The sequence below is a fragment of the Oryctolagus cuniculus genome, chromosome 8, assembly GCF_964237555.1.
Source record: "Oryctolagus cuniculus chromosome 8, mOryCun1.1, whole genome shotgun sequence".
NCBI classification, from domain to species: Eukaryota; Metazoa; Chordata; class Mammalia; order Lagomorpha; family Leporidae; genus Oryctolagus; species Oryctolagus cuniculus.
This window is the reverse complement of record NC_091439.1, coordinates 99908029-99930602: the sequence shown is the minus strand read 5'-3', so window position 1 is coordinate 99930602 and position 22574 is coordinate 99908029. Positions and strand designations below refer to the sequence as shown.

Here is a 22574-nt window from a genome sequence, read left to right as displayed (position 1 = left end):
ATTTCAGTTTATATATTCATGTATTTACTTGAAAGCCAAGAGGGAACAGAGAGAGAGTGGGAGGGAAGGAGGGGAGAAAGAAGCAGTGAGGAAGAAAGAGGGTTGAGAGAGACAGAGACAGAGAGAAAGAGAGAAAGAGAGAGAGGCAAAGACAGAACCAAATCTTCCATCTGCTGGTTCACTCCCCAGATGCCTCCAAACCCAGAACTTGGCCAGGCCAAAGCCAGGACTCCACCCTGATCTCCCCTATGGCTGACCGGGCAGTATCTAAGCTCTCACCTACTGCCTTCCCAGTTTGAACAACAGCAGAAGACTGGATGGAAAACAATGTAGTATGGATTGGAACTAGGCAATCCAATGTGAGATACAGTGTCCCGAGATGAGATTTAACTTGCTATGCCACAATGCCCATCCCTATTCCAACTACAGATTGTTGGTCTATAAATGATATCAAGTCTCTGGTTTGACTTATTTTTATTTCTATACCTGAACTTGTTTTATAGCAATTAGATATAAATATTATTTCATCCTCTAGAAATCATTTAACCACAAGAATGACCAAATTTACCACGATGCTTATATCATGCTAAAGAATACTGTTTTGAGGAATTGTGTTTGGTTAATCAATGCAGATATAGAATTAGTGTTTATGTAAAAATGACCTTTATACTACCTTAGAACATTTCATATATGTAGCTATTAAGTTAAATTTGTTTTGAATTTCCTCAGTGAACTAATCATGTACAATTTTCTATCAATATCAATTACTCTGCTCCACTTTTTTCTTTTGCTCTCTCTCCCTCCTTTTCACTTCCTCTCCCCACGGGAGGTATGAAAACAAAGCACTGCATTTTACACACTGCCATAAATGATGTGTCTGTAATGAAATGCTGCTGTTTTTCTCTAAATCTGACCTGTTATTTCAAGAGCTGTCCAATTAATGTGCAGAGATTTAGAAATAGCATGTTTACAATGCATGCAATATACAAATATCTCTATACAATGTGGCTTTCAGAGAAAAAGCAAAGGAGAAATAAGACTATGCAATTTAAACAGTATCAATAGTAAAACAGTTGCCTTAAAATAATCCATTTTACTGTTTTGTTTTTCTAATGGTATTACATTTGAGAGCTAAAATGGCATTAGAAAAATATATGGTAAAGGATAACTTTAATCCAATATTGGTCAATGAATTAAAGTATTTTACATACTTTTATCTTCCACTTTTGTATTTCCAACAATTCTCATTGTATTACCTGAATTATATTACCTGAGATGGTCAAATTGGCAATAAAATATCAGATATTTGATAAAATAAAATGTTTTAACATTTAATGATGAAGTTGCTGACTTATTTATAATGCTGTTTTAAAAATCTGGAAATGATGTGATATACTATTTTTCTCATTTCCACTTTCTATAGAAGGAAATTTCTAGGTAATTAGTTTTAAATGTTTCCTCTTTTAAATATTTTGTTACTTTAATCATGACCACGTGTAATCTTATGCAATACCCAAGGCCAATTCTAATGATAAACTGCATTTCAACATAGGCTTATGACTTGAAACATAGCAAAAATATATTTGGCACATAAACATAGTTTAATTTTGTGGATAAAGCATGACTAGTTTTATGAGTCAAAAATATAAGAGTTGCAATTTGGGGGATTACATTCCAACATTTTTTCAAACATGATTCCACAGTATTAAATATGGGAATGAAAACACTGTTTCAGCATATTATAATGCTAAACTGGAGGAATTAAAAAACAGAGAATAAGCTGTGTCTGTTTGATGTTGGAGTCAACTCTTGATTATTCAGGATTGAACTCATCTGATTGTGGATGGCTCCTTGCTCATCCTTCTCCCTTCTGCTTTACACACTTTTCAGCCACATCACTGGAACTAAGCCCCCCATTATCAACTGGACAGGAGAAGGGAGAAGAAAGTTCAACGAAGATTCACTCACTTTCAGTGTGTATTGTTTTTGTCCTCTTTCTGCTATGCAGTTGTATGTTTGTCCTATTTTGATTAACTTAGGAAAATTCTATTACCAGTTTTTACAGTGATTATACAAATAAACATATCTGCCTTTGGCAACAGGAGATTTAACAACAACTCATTAATATTTTTCACAACAGGTAAGCTACTATGAGGGGTAAATGTGGAATTTTAGAATAATTATGTAGAAAAAAAAGGACAGTAAATTCTCCTATGTGTACTTTAAGCAAATAACAAATTATGCATAATATTTATTGGTAAATTAGTAAATCTAATTGAGTTAGTCAAATAAATTTTGGCTCTAGATTTGGAAAACTTTCATTTTAGTAGTTTAAGATTCCCTTGCATTGAAAGTGACAGGAATCTCTTCCATTTATACGAAATTTAAATTAATTGGATTTTGCTAATTTTCTGAATAATCAAAAGTTGACAGTACTGACAATAATGCTTTAAGCAGCTGTTATTCTGTTCTTAACTGAGAACGTCAGATTCAATTTGTAGCTCAAAATTCACCCTGTTGACAATAACTCACTGCACATATACATGAGCATACAATTTGTACCATTACTGCCACAACCATCATTCTAGGATGAATTCTACACACAGAGCAGCAAGATTTCAGCATGGAGAACAAAGCAGACAGAAACATATAAGGTTGAGAGGCATTTTCATTGAACATGTTTTGACTTCAAAATCTCTCTAAGTTCTTCATTTCCTTTCCCCATTAACCCATACAGGTATGTACTGGCAAACAATTCATAAACAAGTCAAACCTCCATGAAATAAATTTTTAACCAAAGCATATGATTAAAGAAAACTAACATTTTACTTTTATATTTCTAAACCCACCACTGAAACAAATTTGATGTCCAAATTATAACAAATTTTTAGTTAATTTATGGCAGTTTGGTTATCTGCTGCTGCTTTATAGGGATTGATTTTTATACCTTTCTCTACACAGTGGTAACAGCTATGAATGCATTCTTTCATTATATTTCTGCCATGTCATGGCAATAACTCTAGGAACAATATTATGTTATACTATATATATGAGGCTTCATTAAATTATTATTTATATAGTTGAGTGAAAAATTTGACCGGGTGTTTTGAGAGTTGTCTTTGTCTTTTGCTGATAATCCCAGTTCCCTGTTACTAGCCTGTAGCAGAGTTGTCTTTTTTCTCTTTTTTGGGGAGGAAAAACAAGTAAAAAGTATAGTTTTTTTTAATTCTTGAACAACCAAGTAACTGATTAATCACTATTTTGTGAATAATTTCATATTTCAGTAATTTTTTTTATGAATTACAAAAAATGCAGTCAAAAACACAGTGGACAACTGTTGAACTCTGCAAGACATTAGCTTCACCGGAGTTATGGCTTTTTGTTTCAATTCCTAGTCAGGAATATGTTCATGATTATAGGCTCCAGGATTATGAAACAATCGACTCAAGTGGATGAACATTCTCTGAACAGGAAGAACTTAAATGTGTAAAGCTGCTTATGTCACTTTACTGTCTTCAAGTAAAATGATTAAAACACAAAAATATTTCCAAGAATGTAATACAGCTAAAGGCAATAAGCTGGGAAGAACCATCTTGTAAGAAGACAGAAGAAGTTGTCCTGTTACTGATTGAAAGAAAACACAGAAAATGAGGAGAATTTGGGGACAGCAATGCAGACAGTAAAGTAAATACAAAAGAATGAAAGGAATAAGAAAAAGTGAAATCATAATGCTAAAATATTTAGTTTATTTGTGGTATTTTGGGCCCCCCCCAGAGATTAAGTAAAATAGATAATTAATACAGAGAACATTCTTTATAATTATTCTATGAAGAAGCTAAAATGTAGAAGATGTGACTATAATGAATGTGCTATTTGAATAAAAAAGAGGCTTTGTTTAATGCAAATAATTTTATTGCATATTTACAAGTAAACTGACATTGGGTAGAAGAAATACCTACAGTATCATTTTAATATAAAATGACAAATGACTTTAATAAATTAAAATGACCATTTTTACTGAAAAATTAAATAGCAATCATGTAAAAATATTTTTAAATTATCAGTCAATTTTCAGTACACTATTTTAAATATAGCACAAATGAGTTCCTTGAGTGTCCAAAGAAATAATGAGCAAAGCATATTTGCAGTCAAGTAGATATGATTTGGTGGTGACAGTGAGAATGGGGTTCAATAAATTAAGATTGCAAGCTGAGCGCTGGTTGACTTCAGGTCCTCTTACCTAGTGGTATGAAGGAAGAGAATGCTGAGAGGGTGACTTTAATGGGTGATAAATGGTGGTACCCTGTTACCTTTTGTGGAGATGAGCAATGAACTCAATGAATTAAAGAATGCCAGAATCAAAGAGATGGTGAGAGTGATTGCTTAATATTCGTATTATGTGAAGCAGTGTAATAAGGAATGTGGCTTAGTGCTTCAGAATATTCTATCATTTTCTAATCCTCACAACAATATGTTAACCTTTCAATTTGCAGGTAATTCGAAGTAATTGTTATAGTCACAGGTTAAAACCTTATTAATGTTAATGTGATCTAGATGGAACCACCATAAGGACAGTTAATTTTCACAAATAACAATTAGGCTAAAATAATTACACATACAGAGTATTTAATAAAATACAAACAATGTACAACCTTAAAGAATTTAATATTTAACTCTAGTGATTTTCATTTGATAAGATTTGATAAACTTTATCTTAAACGTGCAAACAGAAAAGGGCACAATTGGTTCCACTGAGATTGTAACAAATAACAAATCAGAGGCAGGACTGCATATATCCTTAGATTGTAAGAATATAAGGTGCACCATTCAGAGGTTAAGTGGGATTCCTGCCAGGAACACTTTCTTTAAGCTGTAGTTGCCTGGGTGGTATATGAAGAGAGCCAAAATTTATGAAAGTTTGGTTGTTAGGTAGGATTAGCCACACCAATTGTGCTTACAGTTTGTTTCGTTTCATATTTACATTCATAAACATAGCTATCAGTATAAAAACTTGTCAAGAAAACATCTTTTCCACAACACAAAATACCAGTATCTTGCCAAGGATCTGTGAGTCCAATTTTTCAAATACTCAAGTGCTATTTGTTTGAAGCACAGAGGCAAAGATACCGGCACAGAAGCATTAACCATGCAGTTGTTAACAACACGGGCTAAAAAAGATGAGGCATCTTTGAAAGCTGCCACACAGGGACAAAGATTAACTGATTTCATACCTTGACCTCATCCAGATTGGTTTCTGAACATTTTTCTTTGCCCTAGCAATTATGTAAAAATTATCAGAAAAATTACTCACTCCAAGGTCACCTGAGCCACAGCGTCCATAGAACTGTATCCATTTTCCATGAAAATCTCTGTATACCGGCCCATCTTGATTGCTTCTAGCCATTCACCTACTGATCTGTAGGCCCCCGATCCTAGTGGGACATGTTCTGCCAATAAATTAGATACTCTAAAACACAGAAAACATAAATGTTAGAAGCAATACTTTAACTCTTTTACAGCAACATTTATTATAAAGTTAACTAATTTTCAATTGCTATTTGAGTCTTTAAGTATACTTGCCGGGCAAAAATATACAAGTGTAAACATGAAAGAAAATGATCCAATAGACATGATGATACAAAATCAGTCCACAGAGATTTTACCCATAATTAATGAGGACTTTTAACAAGTAACTTTTCTACAAAGTAAAATAACAGCTAAAGATTTTATATAGTATAAACACATAGACAGGAGGGCAATAAAACTACTCTAAGCCACCATAATGGTAGTTGCCATCTCATTATAATTTTTTTCAATCCTACAATATGTATAACACCAGGAATGAACCCTAGTGAAACTGTGGATTGTGAATGATAAGTCCATGTAGGTCCATCAAGCTATAATAAATATGCCATTCAAGGGGTGGTTGTTAATGCAATTGAAGAAGTGAAGACTGTGTGGTATGAGGTACTTTTCACTCAGTTTGGCTGAGAATCTAACCTAAAATTGTGTTCAAAAGTGGTATACTAAAATTGTTTCAGGTAAAGAAATTTATCTGTGAGTATTTTCTACTACTTTTCTGTTTATTAAAATAACATAGGAAATGATAATCATTAGATATATTTGGAGTTATTCCTGTAAATCAAATTGTTTCTAAACTTTGCTAGAGGAACTCATGTTAATTTAAGCTCATTTCTCAGGAAGTCCAGAAATTATTTATCCTTTACTCATGCTCTTACATAAGGAAGCTTAATTATTCACCTAGAAGTAGTAAAACCTGGAAAACAAAATGTAAACCCAAATATACCATAAGATACTTTTAACTATATTAAGTTCAAATTTTTTGGCCAATAATGATAATAACATGATGATGGTGGTGGTGGTGGTGATTTGTAGAAACATATCTTAATGAAGTAATGAAGAAAAATGGTAAAAGGTACATGTATCAAAACATAAAAAAATGCAGGTCCATAAACAGGAAGTTACTTAAGTAAATTTCAACTGTAAGGTGCAAGACACAAATATTTTTTTTTCTACATAAGCTTTCAGCACTTCCTCACATTCCATTTATACTACAACCTACTTGTAATTTTTTCAAATTCAATTATATGAAAATTTCTCTCAGGTAGCTATGATCTCTATGTTGCCAAAATCCATGGACAAAATTCAATCTATAAGTGCCTGATCTCTTAGAAATATTAAACTACCTTAGCCGGCGCCGCGGCTCACTAGGCTAATCCTCCGCCTAGCGGCGCCGGCACACCGGGTTCTAGTCCCGGTCGGGGCGCCGGATTCTGTCCCGGTTGCCCCTCTTCCAGGCCAGCCCTCTGCTGTGGCCAGGGAGTGCAGTGGAGGATGGCCCAGGTGCTTGGGCCCTGCACCCCATGGGAGACCAGGAAAAGCACCTGGCTCCTGGCTCCTGCCATCGGATCAGCGCGGTGTGCCGGCCGCAGCGCGCCGGCCGTGGCGGCCATTGGAGGGTGAACCAACGGCAAAGGAAGACCTTTCTCTCTCTGTCTCTCTCTCTCACTATCCACTCTGCCTGTAAAAAAAAAAAAAAAAGAAAGAAATATTAAACTACCACATAACCACTTGCCTCTCCAAAAAGTTATTTATTTATTTATTTAAAAACCAGAATGTCAGAGAAAGAGGGAGGGAAAAATGAGAGAGAGAGAGAAACAGCGAGAGAGAGACAGGTAGAGAGAGATATATATCTTCCATCTGCTGGTTCAAAGAGCCTCACCAAACAGGTCTGGGACAGGAACTCCGTTCTGGTCTCCCACATGAGTGATGGGGCCTCAGTGCTGTGGCATCTTCTACTGCCTTTCTAGGCTTGTTGCCAAGAAGGTGGCCAGCACACACTTAAGCACTCTGATCGGGGATACCAGCATCCTAAGCCGTGGCTTAACCTGCTATGCCATAATGCCAGCCCCTATCATCCGTCTCTTGAAATGCGGTTTATAGATTGTTACAAATAAATCTTACTAATGTAAGTGGATAACAATATAGCAAGCTGGGTGTGGGGTATATGGGAACTCTGCACTACCTCACAATTTTTGTTTTGTAAATTTAAAACTATTCCAAAACAAAGTTAAAGGAAAACAGAGATCATACTATATCTCAACAGTTTTTGAACCACTATTTTCTCTCTTTTTTTTTTTTTTTTTCTGGCTACCAGGACCTCATGTGTACTTGGATTCTCTTGACTGTTCTTTGCCTGTTATTTCTTATTTTAAAATCAGGAGGGAACCATGACTTGGCCCTACATCTTCTGTACTCAGGCTATCATTCAACTCTTGTTTGGATGACTTTACCTACTTTGAAGGCTTCAAATAGAAATCTAATTTTTCAAATTTTATATATACACTAGAATACATATTCTTACACCTACTTTTTTCCTCCTCCATTCTCTTAGGAATATCACCCAACATGGCCAAGCTAAATTCTGTACCTTCTCCCATTCCACTTCTCCTGAAGCACTCCCCGTAATAGAGTATGATGCAAGTGTCCACTTTGGCTGCCCTCATTCTCAGCATAATCTATCATGGTGCATACTATCCATTCTACTTCCAGTAGATGTCACACCTATTTCTTTATCTCATTTATCACCACTATTTCCAAGACAGCACCATGCTCACCTGCACAATAGTTCAAGTCTCCTAGTCATCTTCTTGAATTCTATTCTCAATCCCATTCCAAAACCAAACACAAGTTTTCTTTTGAGGTTTGTTTTTATTTTGTGGACTCCATAAAGACAGATAAATAGGACTATTAGCTTAATGTTATATACTAGGCACATAGCATACAATATGACACCGAGTTGAAATATTAGTGAATAAATGAACATATTCTCATAATTTTTAGTCATTAAGCAATGGAATTCAAGAATTTTTAGAGATCAAAGTGTAAGAAAAAATATTTAGAAGGTAGAATCATTGAAGGTGAAATTATGGAAGAGTTGCAATTTTCTTTTGTAATAGCAGGGTCTATAGTATGATCATGGCAATGACAGTTCAAGAAAGGTTAGAGAACAAAATGACTGAAGAAATTTTCAAGGTATTGAGAGATATATAAGTATCACCTACATGAACACTGAAACCATCAAATCTTGTAACAGGATAGGGATGGAGTGCAAATATGACAATGAATAAAGAATGAATATCTTCTAGAATTTGGCTTTGCAAATGATTCAATAAAGGAGGGTAGTTAATGCTATGGCCTAAAGCTACATTTGTTTAAATAAAACCAAGCAAACTCAGTCCTACAGAGTGCACACAAGGAAACACAAAAATCTTTAGAGGATTTTAAGCTGCTCTTAACTACTATAATAATGCTCATGTAAATTAATGCAATTTCAGAACATTGAGCATTTCCTTTTAATATTTCATTTCCTTATGTCCATTTGTGACAGCATAACTAATTCAAACAAACAAATGAAAGAAAGGTCTAATATTTTATAAACAACTTAAAAACAGATACTCAGGGAACAATGTAAGGGACAATTGCTAAGAAGATGGATTTTGCAGTTGCTGCTAGAGAAAGTTAATGATGCCTGAACAGAGTGTGAAGATTCATTCCTCATTTGTATTTAAAATGACTTTTGCCTAGTAAACAAGTGTTATGTCAAAATCATAGAACTTATGTAACTTTATCAACAAATTGTTTCTCATTTAGTTAATGCTAATAGGCAGCCAATTCAGTCACTGCCACAACATTCTTTCTATATAAATATACAACTGCCTCATGTATAGGGAACGTTTCTTGCATGGAATCAAATGAATTCATTTTTTGAGAGGATAATTCTACTCAGATAAACAGAAAAACATGTTTTATAAGTATGAAACATTATTTAAATTCATTTAAGTATTATGCAGAAAAGTAAAAAAATATGGTTACTTGCTCATAACTTTTATCCATAACTCATTTATCAGTTTTAAGTCTATATTAAGCTCATATTAAGTGATTAACTGAGTATCTCTTACAACTGTTAAGCGCCAAAGAGTCTCCAAAGTTGTCAATTTTCATAAAATATGAACACTAAAATGACGTCATAAGTAAATGACAAGAACTAAAGTACATTCTGAAGAAATCAAAGAGTAATTAGTTTGATTTTTTTAAGATTCTGTTTATTATTTGAGTGTTAGAGTTACAGAAAGATGGAGAGACAGAAAGGTCTTCCACCCACTGGCTCACTCCCCAGATGGTTGCAATGGCTAGAGCTTGGCCGATACAAAGCCAGGAGCCAGGAGCTCCCTCTATTCTCCCACATGGGTGCAGGAGCCCAAGCACTTGGGCCATCCTCTACTCTTTCCCAGGCCATAGCAGAGAGCTGGATCATAAAAGGAACAGCCAGGACAAGAACCAGCACCCAGTGGGCTGCCAGTGCCGCAGGCAGAGGCTTAGCCAACTACACCACAGCATCAGCCTCTGTATGATATTTCTAACTTAAAATTTATCAGTGCTTAATTGCCTTTGCTTTATTGGTCATATAAAGTTGTCTCCTCCATTCACATCTATCCTTCAATGTACAGGAAGATACATAAAGGTAAGAGTTTTATTTTTATGCTACCTCACTATGGCTCCAGCTCACATATTTCTGAAACTAGCATGTTATAGTGTACTATTAGATTAGGTGACAGTTGCTTTTAAGTATATTTTATTCACTTTTATTTCACTCACTATAAGATAGTAACATTATACAAAAAGTCATATGCAAATAAATTAGCATCATATATACTCAGATTAGCATGTATACAAAAAGGAATTAATTGATGACATATTTGTGGCATTAATCTGAATTAGTTATTTTCAGGAAAAATGCTCATGCCTGGCTTTGTACCTGCTTGATGCATTAACCAATGTCTTCAGACTACTTGGGTTGCGTATCAGCTTGTCCAGCATGTTGACTATTTCATCAAACTTGGGCCTACTATTTCGGTCCTTCTGCCAGCAGTCCAGCATTAGTTGATAGAGAGCAGCAGGGCAGTCCATGGGGCTTGGCAGACGGTAGCCTTCCTCTACTGCTTTAATCACCTGCAGAAGGCAAAGCAAAATCAGAACCTCAACACTGCACATCTAACAGAGTAATCTGAATCTTTCCACCGTCCATTTTCATTCTCTCTTATCCATACTCTTGCAAAATCATGGGCATCACTATCTTTCCACTTCTACTAGCTGCAAAATAAAACAACATTAAAAACACACTATCACTACATGAAAAGCAAAGCTTTCTTCACATATTTTAGAAGTAAAATAAATGGCAATCATTTTTATTGAAAATGTTGGCAAAGGGTAATTTGTAAAATTAATTGACATAAAATATACAGTTCATGTTTTATTTATCCTTGCATTCTGGAATCAAACAGAGATTAAATTTTCTAGTGATTTCTCCCAAAAGTTAATGTCTTTTTAATGAAAAATATGTGCAGAGCAACATTTTTTAAAGTAATAGAACTGCAATTTTACTTCAAAAGAGACTTGTGGATGGTAAATGATGGATAAGTCAAAGGCTAAATTAGCATAACTGTCTCATGTATCATTTAATAATATCAAGCTTTGACTGTTTATTATCATCTGCTGATTCTGTCGGGAATTCTGAATGACTGTCTAGTAGCATAAGCATTACAAATGTCATTGATTTTAACCATAACCACATATGTGTGCATCGGTCTAGTTGTGATGCTGTTTTATTGGAAATGGTTGTAATGTGGCTGTTACCATCAAAATATCTAACTCCAGAAGAGAACTGCACAGGATGCTTCACAATTCATGTCTTATTCAAACTAAAATCTCCAATATTTGAGAGACACCAAAAACCAATATCGGTGAACATATTTCTGATATCTTAGAATGGATATATCTTTAACAGCTGAATTGGTTACATTTTTCCAAGGGGCATTTAGATTTGGTCAATGGAAAAAAAAATGAACAGAAGAGGAATTTTACAAAGATAATTCTTAATGACTGGAAAGAAACCAGTCCCTCTGTGATAGTCACTGGCACCTGAGTAAGTGCTGCTGCAGTGGGAAAGAAGATGATTCGGCCAGTTTGAGATGTGTCTGGCACAGGAGTGGCGGGGGGCAGTAGTCGAGAGCAAAGGAGTTCAAGCCCATCACACTGGACGGCTGTGTCTATTATCATCAAGTAAGCAAGTGTATGGAGGAGAAGCTACCAGGTGTAATTCAGGCTTCTCTTATTCGAGGTGAGTGGAGAACACCCAGATGGCAATTTGCAGGGACCTTGCTGGCGCACAGGATCTGGGCTGATAATCCACATGTGAGGGTCATCAGCGATTGGTCACAGCTTGAGGTCGGTGTAGTTTATTTCTCCACAGGAAAAGCCTATAATAAAGGTTCCCGAGAAGCACCAATAATTATGTGCAGAGAGAGAAATAAAGTACTCAAGGACTCTGAACATCAGTGCTCAGAGAAATAATTGGATCACTACAGGCAAAAGATCCAAGGGCCATCTATCACCTTAATTAACTCACTTAACTCAAAAACAATTATAGGAAAATCATAGAAAAAATATTTTCAACTGTAATGTCTGGCTAACATAGCCACTGCATTAAAACTTAACAAATATTGAAAAAAATGAAATCATAAAATAATGAAGAAGAAATAGAGGGTAACCAAAATCACACACAAACACAAAAGGTAAAAATGCTGAATAATTTTTGGAAGCTATCCTCACTGGTAATAAACAACACTAAAAGAATAACAAGTATCATTTGCACTCATGTATTAATGGAGATTCATTAGTTTACTTTTTGTAACATGTCTTACTGCTGATAAGAATACTGAGTATTCTCTTTAAGGACATCTTTGTCCCAAAATAAGAAGTCCTAATATAGCTAGTATGAATCATGAAATGGTTTCAGTATGCAATGATAATGGTAATTCACATTTACTTAAATTATGATTTATTTCACAATGTGCCTTTTCCCCAATGCTATTATCAATTAGTTCTATTTTCTTCTTTCGCACTTATCTAAAAATAGTCTTAACTACACTTAGCACTGACTTTTATATGTTACTATGAAAAGAATAAATTAAATCAATTCATTAGTTTTACAGCAACTTAATAAGTTATTTGACCTGTGAAGTCATTTATAGAATCTGTTACTTAATCACTTTTATTTTCAGGTAAATTTGTATGTAGAAATATGACTTCCTGTCAATAAGTTAACTTAAAACTTGACCCAGATAATTAAGTCTCTAAACGTAACTGTAAATTCATCTTTAGCATTTATCTTTAAAGTAGGAAGTATCGCTTCAAATTTTGTCTAGAATTGTTGAATTGTTTTCATCTTAACTATTGTTCCCTTCATGGTTTTAGTCATACATGATAGTACTAGTACTCGATTGATTGGTGAAATCTACCTACATCAACATGAGTTCCATTTAGGCTGTGAACTTTACCATAGAGTTTATACCATACAACCAGATGAGTCATAATCTCAAATGACTTCCTCATTACTACTATATTTGTTAATCTGGATGTTTGAGATGATCAAAGGGAGGCAGACTTCTTAAGACAATTAGGGCCAGTTCAGAGGTGTTACATCTAAAACATTAATGTAAGTCATGCATTTTCTTGGCATTGACACGTAAATATTCTGAGCACAATTTAAAGAATGCCACCTTTCCTTTTTAAGGCTTACACTCCAAACACTATAGCCCTGATATAGTATTGTTTTAAAGATTTATTTATTTATTTGAAAGGTAAAGTTACAGAGAAGAGGCAAGGGGGGTGGGGCAGAAGAGAGAGGAGAGAGGTCTTCCATCTGCTGGTTCACTCCCCAAGTGGCTGCAAAGGCCAGAGATGGGCTGATCTAAAGCCAGGAGCCGGGAGCTTTCTCTGGGTCTCCCACATGAGTGCAGGGGCCCAAAGACTTGGGCCATCTTCTACTGCTTTCCCAGGCCATAGCAGAGAGCTGGATTGAAAGTGGAGCAGCCGGGACTTGAATTGGTGCCCATATGGGATGCCAGCACTACAGGCAGTAGCTTTACCCATTACGGAAGAGAAGTCCATGGAACCACGGAAGAGATGCTCTCTGGAAAACAGGTCTGTGCTAGAAAAGGGGCAGAGTGTGACCACCATGCAAATGTGTCTCTGAGATCTTCATCTGCAGAAAAGATACCTGATCAATGAGCTTCACTGCTGCACTCTAAACGCTTTATCACATTGGCACCAAGGCCATGCTTTGTATAGTTTCCTACCAGCAGTCACTGACCATGGTAGGGACAATAAGACAAGTCACTCTCATGAGGCCAGGGACTCCCAGGACAGGCCGTGTCGGATTAAGGATTCCCCAGGTGTTCCAAATTCTTTTGAACTGCAATTCTTTCTCACATGCTTGCACCCAATCATCCTTTCTCCAATCTCATTGTATCTGGGAATAAAGAAGTGTCATACATTCGGATCTGACTAAAAGGTCCATGAGAGTCTCGCAGGCATGGAAAGCCATGACACGGTGGCAAAAAAACAATCTAAATGAAGGATCCTGGCGAACAACACTCCAGCAGAAGGATCAGGCCATCAAGGAGAGAGGCGCCTTTCTCTGAAGGGAGGAAGGAACCTCCACTGTGATATGGCCTTGACTAAACAAATACAGAGTTGGTGAACTCAAGGGGCCTCCATAGCCTAGACAGCTCATAGCAAGAGTCTCGGGTGATTGCTGACGTCATAAATAAGAGTGCCAATTGTTAAATCAACAACGGAGTCACTGGGTTCATGCTCCCCTCGCAGGATCTCTGTCCTTAATATGTTTATCTATGAAACTCAAAAACAACACTACTAGTCGAACAATACCCTATACCTGGTTCGGTTGTGTGAGTGCAACCTGTTGAAATCCCTGCTTAGTATAGACTAAATTGATCTTCGGTATATGAAGGTAACCGAAAATGAAACGTGATGAAGGGGGGAGAGGGGAGAGGAAGTGGGTGAGGGGAGGGCCATGGGAGGGAGGGAGGTTGGGGGGAAGCCACAACAATGCAAAAGATGCATTTTATATTCTACTTAAAACTATTGGTTGAGCTATGTAATTAATACACAATTACTCTTAGGTGTTTAATTAATGCTATAACTAGTACTCAAATAGTATTTTACACTTTATGTTTCTGTGTGGGAGCAAAATGTGGTAATCTTTACTTAACATACGCTAAATTGATCTTCTGTATATAAAGATAATTGAAAATTAATTGTGATGTGAAAGGGAAGGGAAGAGGGAGTGGGAGAGGGGAGCATTGTGGATGGGAGGGAAGACACGGGTGGGGGGGGGAGGCTATTGTGGTCCATAAGCTGTACTTTGGAAATTTATGCTCATTAAATAAATTAAAAAAAAATAAAAAAATAAAAATTATAGAAAAAAAAAAAAAAAAGAAGTGTCATAGACTGGTATCTTTTCAGTTCTCTCTTTCGTTTCTCCATAATTTCTCTTGCAAACACCCCCCCCCCCATTCTAAGGATTTATTTATTTTTAAGACAGAGTTACAGAGAGAGGTAGAGACAGAGAGAGGTCGTCCATCCGCTGGTTCACTCCCCAGTTGGCTGTAACGGCCGGAGCTGCACAGATCCAAAGCCAGGAGCTTCTCCCAGGTTTCCCATGTGGGTGCAGGGGCCCAAGGACTTGGGCCATCTTCCACTGCTTTCCCAGTCCATCGCAGAGAGCTGGATTGGAAGAGGAGCAGCCTGGACTAGAACTGGCACTCATATGGGATACTGGTGCTTCAGGCCAGGGCGTTAACCTGTTGCACCACAGCGCCCACCCCCTTTCCCCTATACTAATAATCACATATATCTAACGTCCTCTTGGCATAGCTTCTCAGAGTACCCCAACTCCAGATTATCTCAGAGGGTCTCTGATGCAGACTGTGCATGTGTTATCTATATTTATCCTGCAGCAGAGTATCTACAAGGTGAGAATTATTATGCACACTCTGGAGAGGAAACACTTGAGGGTCCAGATGGTTAAGTAACTGTTCAGGTAACATAGCTAAGAAATGGTGGTGGTACCTCTCACATTCACAGATTTTTGACATGTAAACCTATCCTCTTTTCATCCTGGCATTGAGTTACATCAATTAAAATCAGGAATAAGTAACATCTCCCAGGAAAATTATGAGAGAAGAACCTTCCACAATAGAATCATATTTATGCCCCATAAAATCTACGTGTATGCATAAAGTTCACAGAAAATAGAATTAAAATAGCTTAAACAGATTTTTTGGTAAAATTTATTTTAAAAGATTTTATTTGTTTACTTAAGAGGCATAGTTACAGACAGAGACAGAGAGAGAGGACCTCCATGCACTGGTTTATTCCCCAAATGGCCAAAAGGGCCGAAGATGCACCCATCCGAAGTCAGGAGTCAGAAGCTTCCTATGGGTATCCCACGTGGGTGCAGTGGCCCAAGCACTTAGAAGAGGAGGGTTATACAGGGAACTTGGGCATCTGCAGTGCGTTTCTATGAACTAAATTCTATCTAAGGAGCACTATACCACTATTATTTGATTGAAATTTCACATATAGGGCTATTACTACAAACTTTGAGAATCACCACATATGACTATATATATTTTAATGTATTTCTGGAACTAATCTCAGATAACATAACACAATTAGATGTACCAGTACCGTCTCAAAGTTTCTTTCTTGTTTTCAATACTTATTAAAGAAATATTAGTATGTATTTTTCTTAGTGCATCAATCCTGACCAACACAGTTCCAAAGATTAAGGAGATCTAAGGAATTCTCAGTTTAGATTCTTTTCCTGTATAATCATTGGAACTGACAGAGAGTTACAGAATTCAAGGTATTCTTGGCTTTAAATTGAAGAATTTTATTTTGTTATTATTTTTGTTAAACATCAAGGTCCATGAATTTTAAGTCAAAGCACTGATATTTCTGTATCATTCTTTCAAAAGAAGTCAGACTTACAGTGAAGATACCAGTTCCAAAAAAAGTTACTTAGATCCAAGGGCAGCATTATCCTCAGAAAACCGGTATTACGTGGGACCGACGCTATGTCACAGTGAGTAAAGCTGCCGCCTGCCCTGCCAGCATCCCATATGGGTGCCAACTGAGTCCCAGCTGTTCCACTCCCAACCAGTTCCCTGATAATGTGCCTGGGAAAGCAGCCGAAGACGGTCCAAGTACTTGGGCCCCTGCTCCTGCGTAGGTGGCACAGAAGAAGCTCCTGGCTAGCAGATGGAAGATCATTCTTTCTCTCTGTCTCTCCTTCTTTTTCTCTGTAATTCTGCCTTTCAAATAAATAAAATAAATCTAAAAAAAAAAAAACCCAAAGGTACATTATATTCCTTTGTCCAATATTCTCACTTTAGACATTATTACACTGTGGCTAAGAAAGCTGAATCAGGTACTCATTGTCAAGTCCCAGTAATCTGCAGGATGAGAATTAAATTCCCCATACGCCTACTTTAGTTGGTAACAGTATTTTACCTGTTTGTTTTTACCATAAAATATTCCTGCTTTTATAGTTTCAGATGTAGGTGTGTCACATCAGACACTGAAACAAGGAACAGGAAGTGGATGAGACAGGGTCCACTACAAAGTATGTTGACCTCCTGTGGCGTTACCTCTTCTACCTGCCATCCAACCAGATCTGGGCTGCCAGAAGAAGTAATACCTGCTGGCTTACACTGTGTAGCACAAGGAATGCAGAGAAAACTGATTCTTACAAAAGTGACAACAATAATTCTAATATAACACGATTAAAAGATGACTTAAATGAATTTCTGAAACATTCTGAAATCCTCATGCTTAGTGGAATCTGTGTTCATACACTCTACAGCACACAAAAGAGAAAGACTGTCATTAAACACAAAGGCATAATGGAATGGGGGCTGGAGCTGTGGTGCAGTAGTTTAAAGCCCTTGCCTGAAGCACCAGCATCCCAATCCAGCTCTCTGTTGTGGCCTGGGAAAGCAGTAGAAGATGGTCCAAGTCCTTGGGATCCTCCACCCACTGGGAGACCTGGAAGAAGCTCCTGGCTCCCGGCTTTGGATCAGCACAGCTCTGGCTGCTGCGGCCATCAGGGGAGTGAACAATGAACCAGCGGATGGAAGACCTCTCTCTGTCTCTACCTCTCTCTGTAACTCTGTCTTTCAAATAAATGAAATAATTTTTTTTTTTTTAAAAAGGTACAATGGAATTGTCTTTGCTGGTTATTTTAGATTCTGAAAAATGTTGACACTTAAAATGTTTGCTGTTAATAAATACACTTCTCTCCAGATTACAGGACATTATTTTAGCATCTTAAGCTTGAATCAAGTTAATAGTTTGATATTTATTTTAAAATGTCTCAGGCCGGTGCCGTGGCTCACTAGGCTAATCCTCTGCCTAGTGGCGCCGGCACTCCAGGTTCTAGTCCCGGTCGGGGCGCCGGATTCTGTCCCGGTTGCTCCTCTTCCAGGCCAGCTCTCTGCTGTGGCCCGGGAGTGCAGTGGAGGATGGCCCAAGTGCTTGGGCCCTGCACCCCTGGGAGACCAGGAGAAGCACCTGGCTCCTGTCTTCAGGATTGGCGCGGTGCGCCGGCCGCGGCGGCCATTGGAGGGTGAACCAACGGCAAAGGAAGACCTTTCTCTCTGTCTCTCTCTCTCACTGTCTACTCTGCCTGTCCAAAAAAAAAAAAAAAAAAAAAAAAAAAAAAAAAAAAGTCTCAGTCATTCTAGTTGATTTTTAGGATATGTTGTTACAATTTTTCTCTGTGATGGCAGCAGCAAATGTAAATCAAAAGAAAGCACTGCTGCATTCTGCCCCCTTGACAAAGAGGAAAGTCTTCTCGATACAATTTACATCGTCCTAGATGGACTGGAAATGTAACATTTTCATTTTCATGGTGGCAAAGTCCTTTCAGAATCAGAGTATTTGGGATACAGAGACTGTGGGATGTGTCACTTAGAACTGTCAAATCAGTGCTTCTACTTTGCTCTCAGCACTTTTTTCTAAACAAATATTCACTGATCATTATCTTCAAATACAGTTGCTTTGTCATGTTTCCTGGATACAAAATAGGATAGCAATTTTGGCATATCAAACTTAGTGCTATCTCTAAAACCTAAATGTCACTGTGATCATGGACTTGCTGAAGAAATAAGAAAGCATGTAACAGGCATTGTATTGAGAACAGACATTTTAGAAAGATCTGTAATTATATGATCAATTTCCAGAAACCTCATTCTAATTCTTAGAAAAATTTTCCAAAGCCAAAATATTATTTGTATTGTTATAACTTCCTAAAAACATTACATCAGCATCATCCTGGGTTTTTCTCAATAGTTTGAAATAACATTATCTGAAAAGAGTATCAAGACAGCCAATTGCAGAAATCAGGAAAAAGATTTACAAAGCAGTAATAAAATGCAAAGGAAGCAACTGTGAAAGTAAGATTGTCTGATGCCACAATGCCAAAGGAGCTACTGAGTATCAAATATTTGAAAATAGAAAGCAAAAATACATGGTGGAGAAACAGCATTATTACACAAGCTATAGGCTGCATCAAGAATGCTACTGGAACAGGAAGAGGTAAAGGATTAGGGAATTCATCCCACATCCTCACATCTTCTTGCTGCTACATCCTTCTCTGTGTAACACTAGTGCCCACCCACTGGAACAGTGTACACTGACTCACAGCTTTGATGATGGATTTTAGCAGGCAAATATATTACAGGCTGAGGTACAACTGGGTTCCTGTTGACTTTAAAGTCCTTGGTATATGAAATCACATTTGAGTTAGCCTGATAGTTTCAGGAAAAAGATGAGAGGCTTGTGAAGGGGTCTGTGGTGGACCAGCATAGATCGACAGACCTCCAGAAACAAGTGAATATGACAAGCCTGAAGAAACTTCATCTATCACCACTGTCTACTATGGTACATAATTTTATCTGTGACAGATATAAGTATGTTATGCATATTTTTCAATAATGAGGATGATCGGCTACAGATTCGGAAAGACTAGTAAGTATAACCAACAGAATCAAAATTTCAACTATCTTACATATGAGTACCAGTTAACTAGGCAAATCAGAGACAAACATTTCCTTTGAATGAAGCAGGCTCATGGTGGGGAACAGTGCTTGAATTCTTATGGGCAGAAAGCAAAACAATAATTTCACAAAAATTAAAGGGCATAATAGTCCTGAAATAAGACCCAAGATTAAGTTACAAGCAAAACCACATAGTGCTCTGTTGGTCATGTCAGCATTTGGCATTTATCTGAAGAATAAGAAGTAGTGAGTCTGGTCTCAGTCTAGCCTAGATCAATCCAAAGTAATCATTACATATTGAATTGAATATGTTATATTTTATATTCAATGAGAAGGCTGATCATTGACTGGAAATGAAAAGAAGAAATCAGACATAGATTCAACTGGAGACAGTGTGTTAGGTTAAAAAAATTTATTTTTGGAGAATGATGTTGAAATTCTTGGTGTAGCTTTCACTGTTTCTGTGTCCTTAAGAGTTATTTAACCTCACTATGCCTTTGTTTAGTGACCACAAATCAGGAATAGAAATAGTGCTTCTCTAACCACAAATCAGGAATAGAAATAGTGTTTCTCTAATGGGTGGTTAAATAAAAATATATAAATACACATAGCAGAAATTGAATGACAGATACACTATGGTTCTGCCATTAAATCACGAAGCTAAAGACAACAGAAACTATCTTCTCCCAGAATGAAGAAATACAAGACAGCACCGCCCTCCCCAGGTTAAGAGAGTGAGGCACCCAGGAAACCGACTGCAGCCGTTTCAGGTGACTTCAAGTTTCACCAGCCTGCTGTTGGCTTGCTGAGAGGCAGGGACCCACAGACACACTTGGCGGTTGCCATCAGAGAAAAGCAGCATGAAATAATTCTTGGGAAAGCTGCTATGTGGTCATAGCTTCACACCTGCGGACATCTGAAAGAAGCCAGGCCGGCTGCAGCAGCTTGTGTGGGAATCTCTACAGGGGGAGCACCAGGAAAGCATTCAACTTAGTAAAGCAGACCCCAGCGTGGTGCAGAAGACTCACAGACAGTGACCAGGGGCAAGGCAGTGGTCTTGTGCAAGTGGTGGTGGTAGGGGTGGGCATCTGCCTCCTTTAGGGGCCTCGTCCAAAGGAGGCCCCCATCAAAGGCCACTCATGCTCCTCCCTGGAGAAGTCACATCTGGGTGTCTGCCCACAGGCAGCTTCAACAACCTAATGCTAGGAAAGTCATCTTGCACTCTTCTTTGCTAACTCTTCATCTGGACCCCTCAAGAAGAACCCAGATGCAGACATTGGCAGAGGAGGAGGCAAAAAAATCTCACCATGCTTCTTTGTCAAGCCTCCTAACTAGGCGCAGGGTGACCTGGGGTTGTGGACAACACCATGAACTGATTTGAGATTGACTTTAAATCACACTTAATGTCATGTGATGATTTTAAAATGTGCACTTATTTAAGGGGAAGAGAGACATAAAGAGAGCTCTCATACACTAGTTCACTCCCCAAATGCATGCAAAGCTGGGGCTGCAAAAGGCCAAACTTGTGCCTGGATCCCAATTCAGGTTTCCCAGCTGGGCGGCAGGAACTCAAGTACTAGAGTCATCACCTGCTGCCTCCACCCGTCAGCAGGAAGCAGGAGCACAGCTGAAACGGAAACCCAGACAACCTGATGGGGGATCTAAGTGTTTCAACTGGCATCTTAACTATGAATTTAACCTGCACCTCTAACTTCTATAATAGAACATAGGTGCTAATACTGGCTTGGGACTGCTGTTTCAACACAATTTGGCTGGATATATGGCATATGTCCAACAATCCCTGGGACTTGCACGGGAAAGGAGAATCTTATAGAACATGGAGGGAAAAAACATTGGAGAACAAAACAATAATTTAATAAGTATATTATGGAGTTAGAACTGTTCAATGTACTAGCTTTACAAAGAAATTGTAAAAATATTCATTAATAAAGCATTTAAGACAGTATATGACATGAGGCTCCATAAATGTTTACCGCTTATATAATGCTTGCTATTTGAATGAAAAAGATCAAATTTTAATATGATACAAAATGGAAAGGCCTGCACTAAGCATTTAATGACAGAAAATACAAAACAAAGACCAAAGAACCAGGTGTCAGACCTCATATCATAAACATTTTGAAAGTGAGAAGATTCTTTCATGGTTCCCTTAATTCTAGGATTCTATTATAACAAGTATGAATTGTTTTTTCACTGTGGGAAAAAAAGTCTGTTTTTCTCCTCCAATTAAATAGACAATTCAACTCTTCTTAATGTGTTTTAATTTAAAGAAACATAGACTATTCTCTTTTGTCTTTTAAGAGCATCCACTATTAGATCAATATCACTCATCCTTTCAGTTTGAGCCTTAGCTGCCTTTATCAAATGCAAATCATAGAAATCTGCCTGTCAGGATTCATTCTTTGATGGCTCTTTCTTCATCTTTGAAAATGATACTGACATAAATTGAGTGAAACATCACTCTGGTGCAGCTAAAACTGTCTGGCAAGGGACTAGATTTTTATATAACTGTAACTTATGTTACTTTGTACTAAGACATCATTAGCTTTTGCATGAAGGCTATTTCGACAATAACAAAATGGGTCACAGGGTAAGAAAAGTATTTCATATTCTTTAAGGAACTGTCATTTTAGGAAATGCAAAACACTACAACTGTCTTGACTCAGAGGACACAGCATTTCTTTCCCAACTCGAGAGACAGTATTTCCATACTCACATCTTGATTGGTCATCTCCCAGTAGGGTCTCTCTCCGTAAGACACAACTTCCCACATTACAATTCCATAGCTCCAGACATCACTGGCGGAGGTGAACTTTCGGAAAGCGATTGCTTCTGGGGCAGTCCATCGGATTGGAATTTTGCCTCCCTAAAAGTGGAAAAAAAGAATAAAACAAACTCCTTGCATATTTCAGATCGATGTGGGGATATGGCTGTCTCATGGAGAAGGTCTGGACGGAGATGTAGCGTTTTTAAAGTGAAACTGTTGGACTGAACGTGGTCTCTTTTCACATCTCTCCGTCCATAAGCACTTGTAGACTAACTACT

General features: G+C 37.5%; 1 protein-coding gene across 11 annotated transcripts in view; it reads right to left on the bottom strand.

The window, feature by feature from the left end:
* The window catches only part of EPHA5 (EPH receptor A5), a 368448-nt gene that overhangs the window by 9350 nt on the left and 336524 nt on the right, over positions 1-22574 (bottom strand). For 10 of the 11 annotated variants that reach the window (XM_008267805.4, XM_008267806.4, XM_017347528.3 and 7 more), the window contains 3 exons: positions 22246-22395; positions 10340-10533; positions 5312-5467 (listed from right to left, as the gene is read on the bottom strand). In XM_008267805.4, the coding sequence (XP_008266027.3) occupies positions 5312-5467; positions 10340-10533; positions 22246-22395 (500 nt within the window). Of the gene's footprint in view, positions 1-3913; positions 5468-10339; positions 10534-22245; positions 22396-22574 lie in introns of those variants that run through there. The other variant, XM_017347530.3, reaches the window with a different exon arrangement.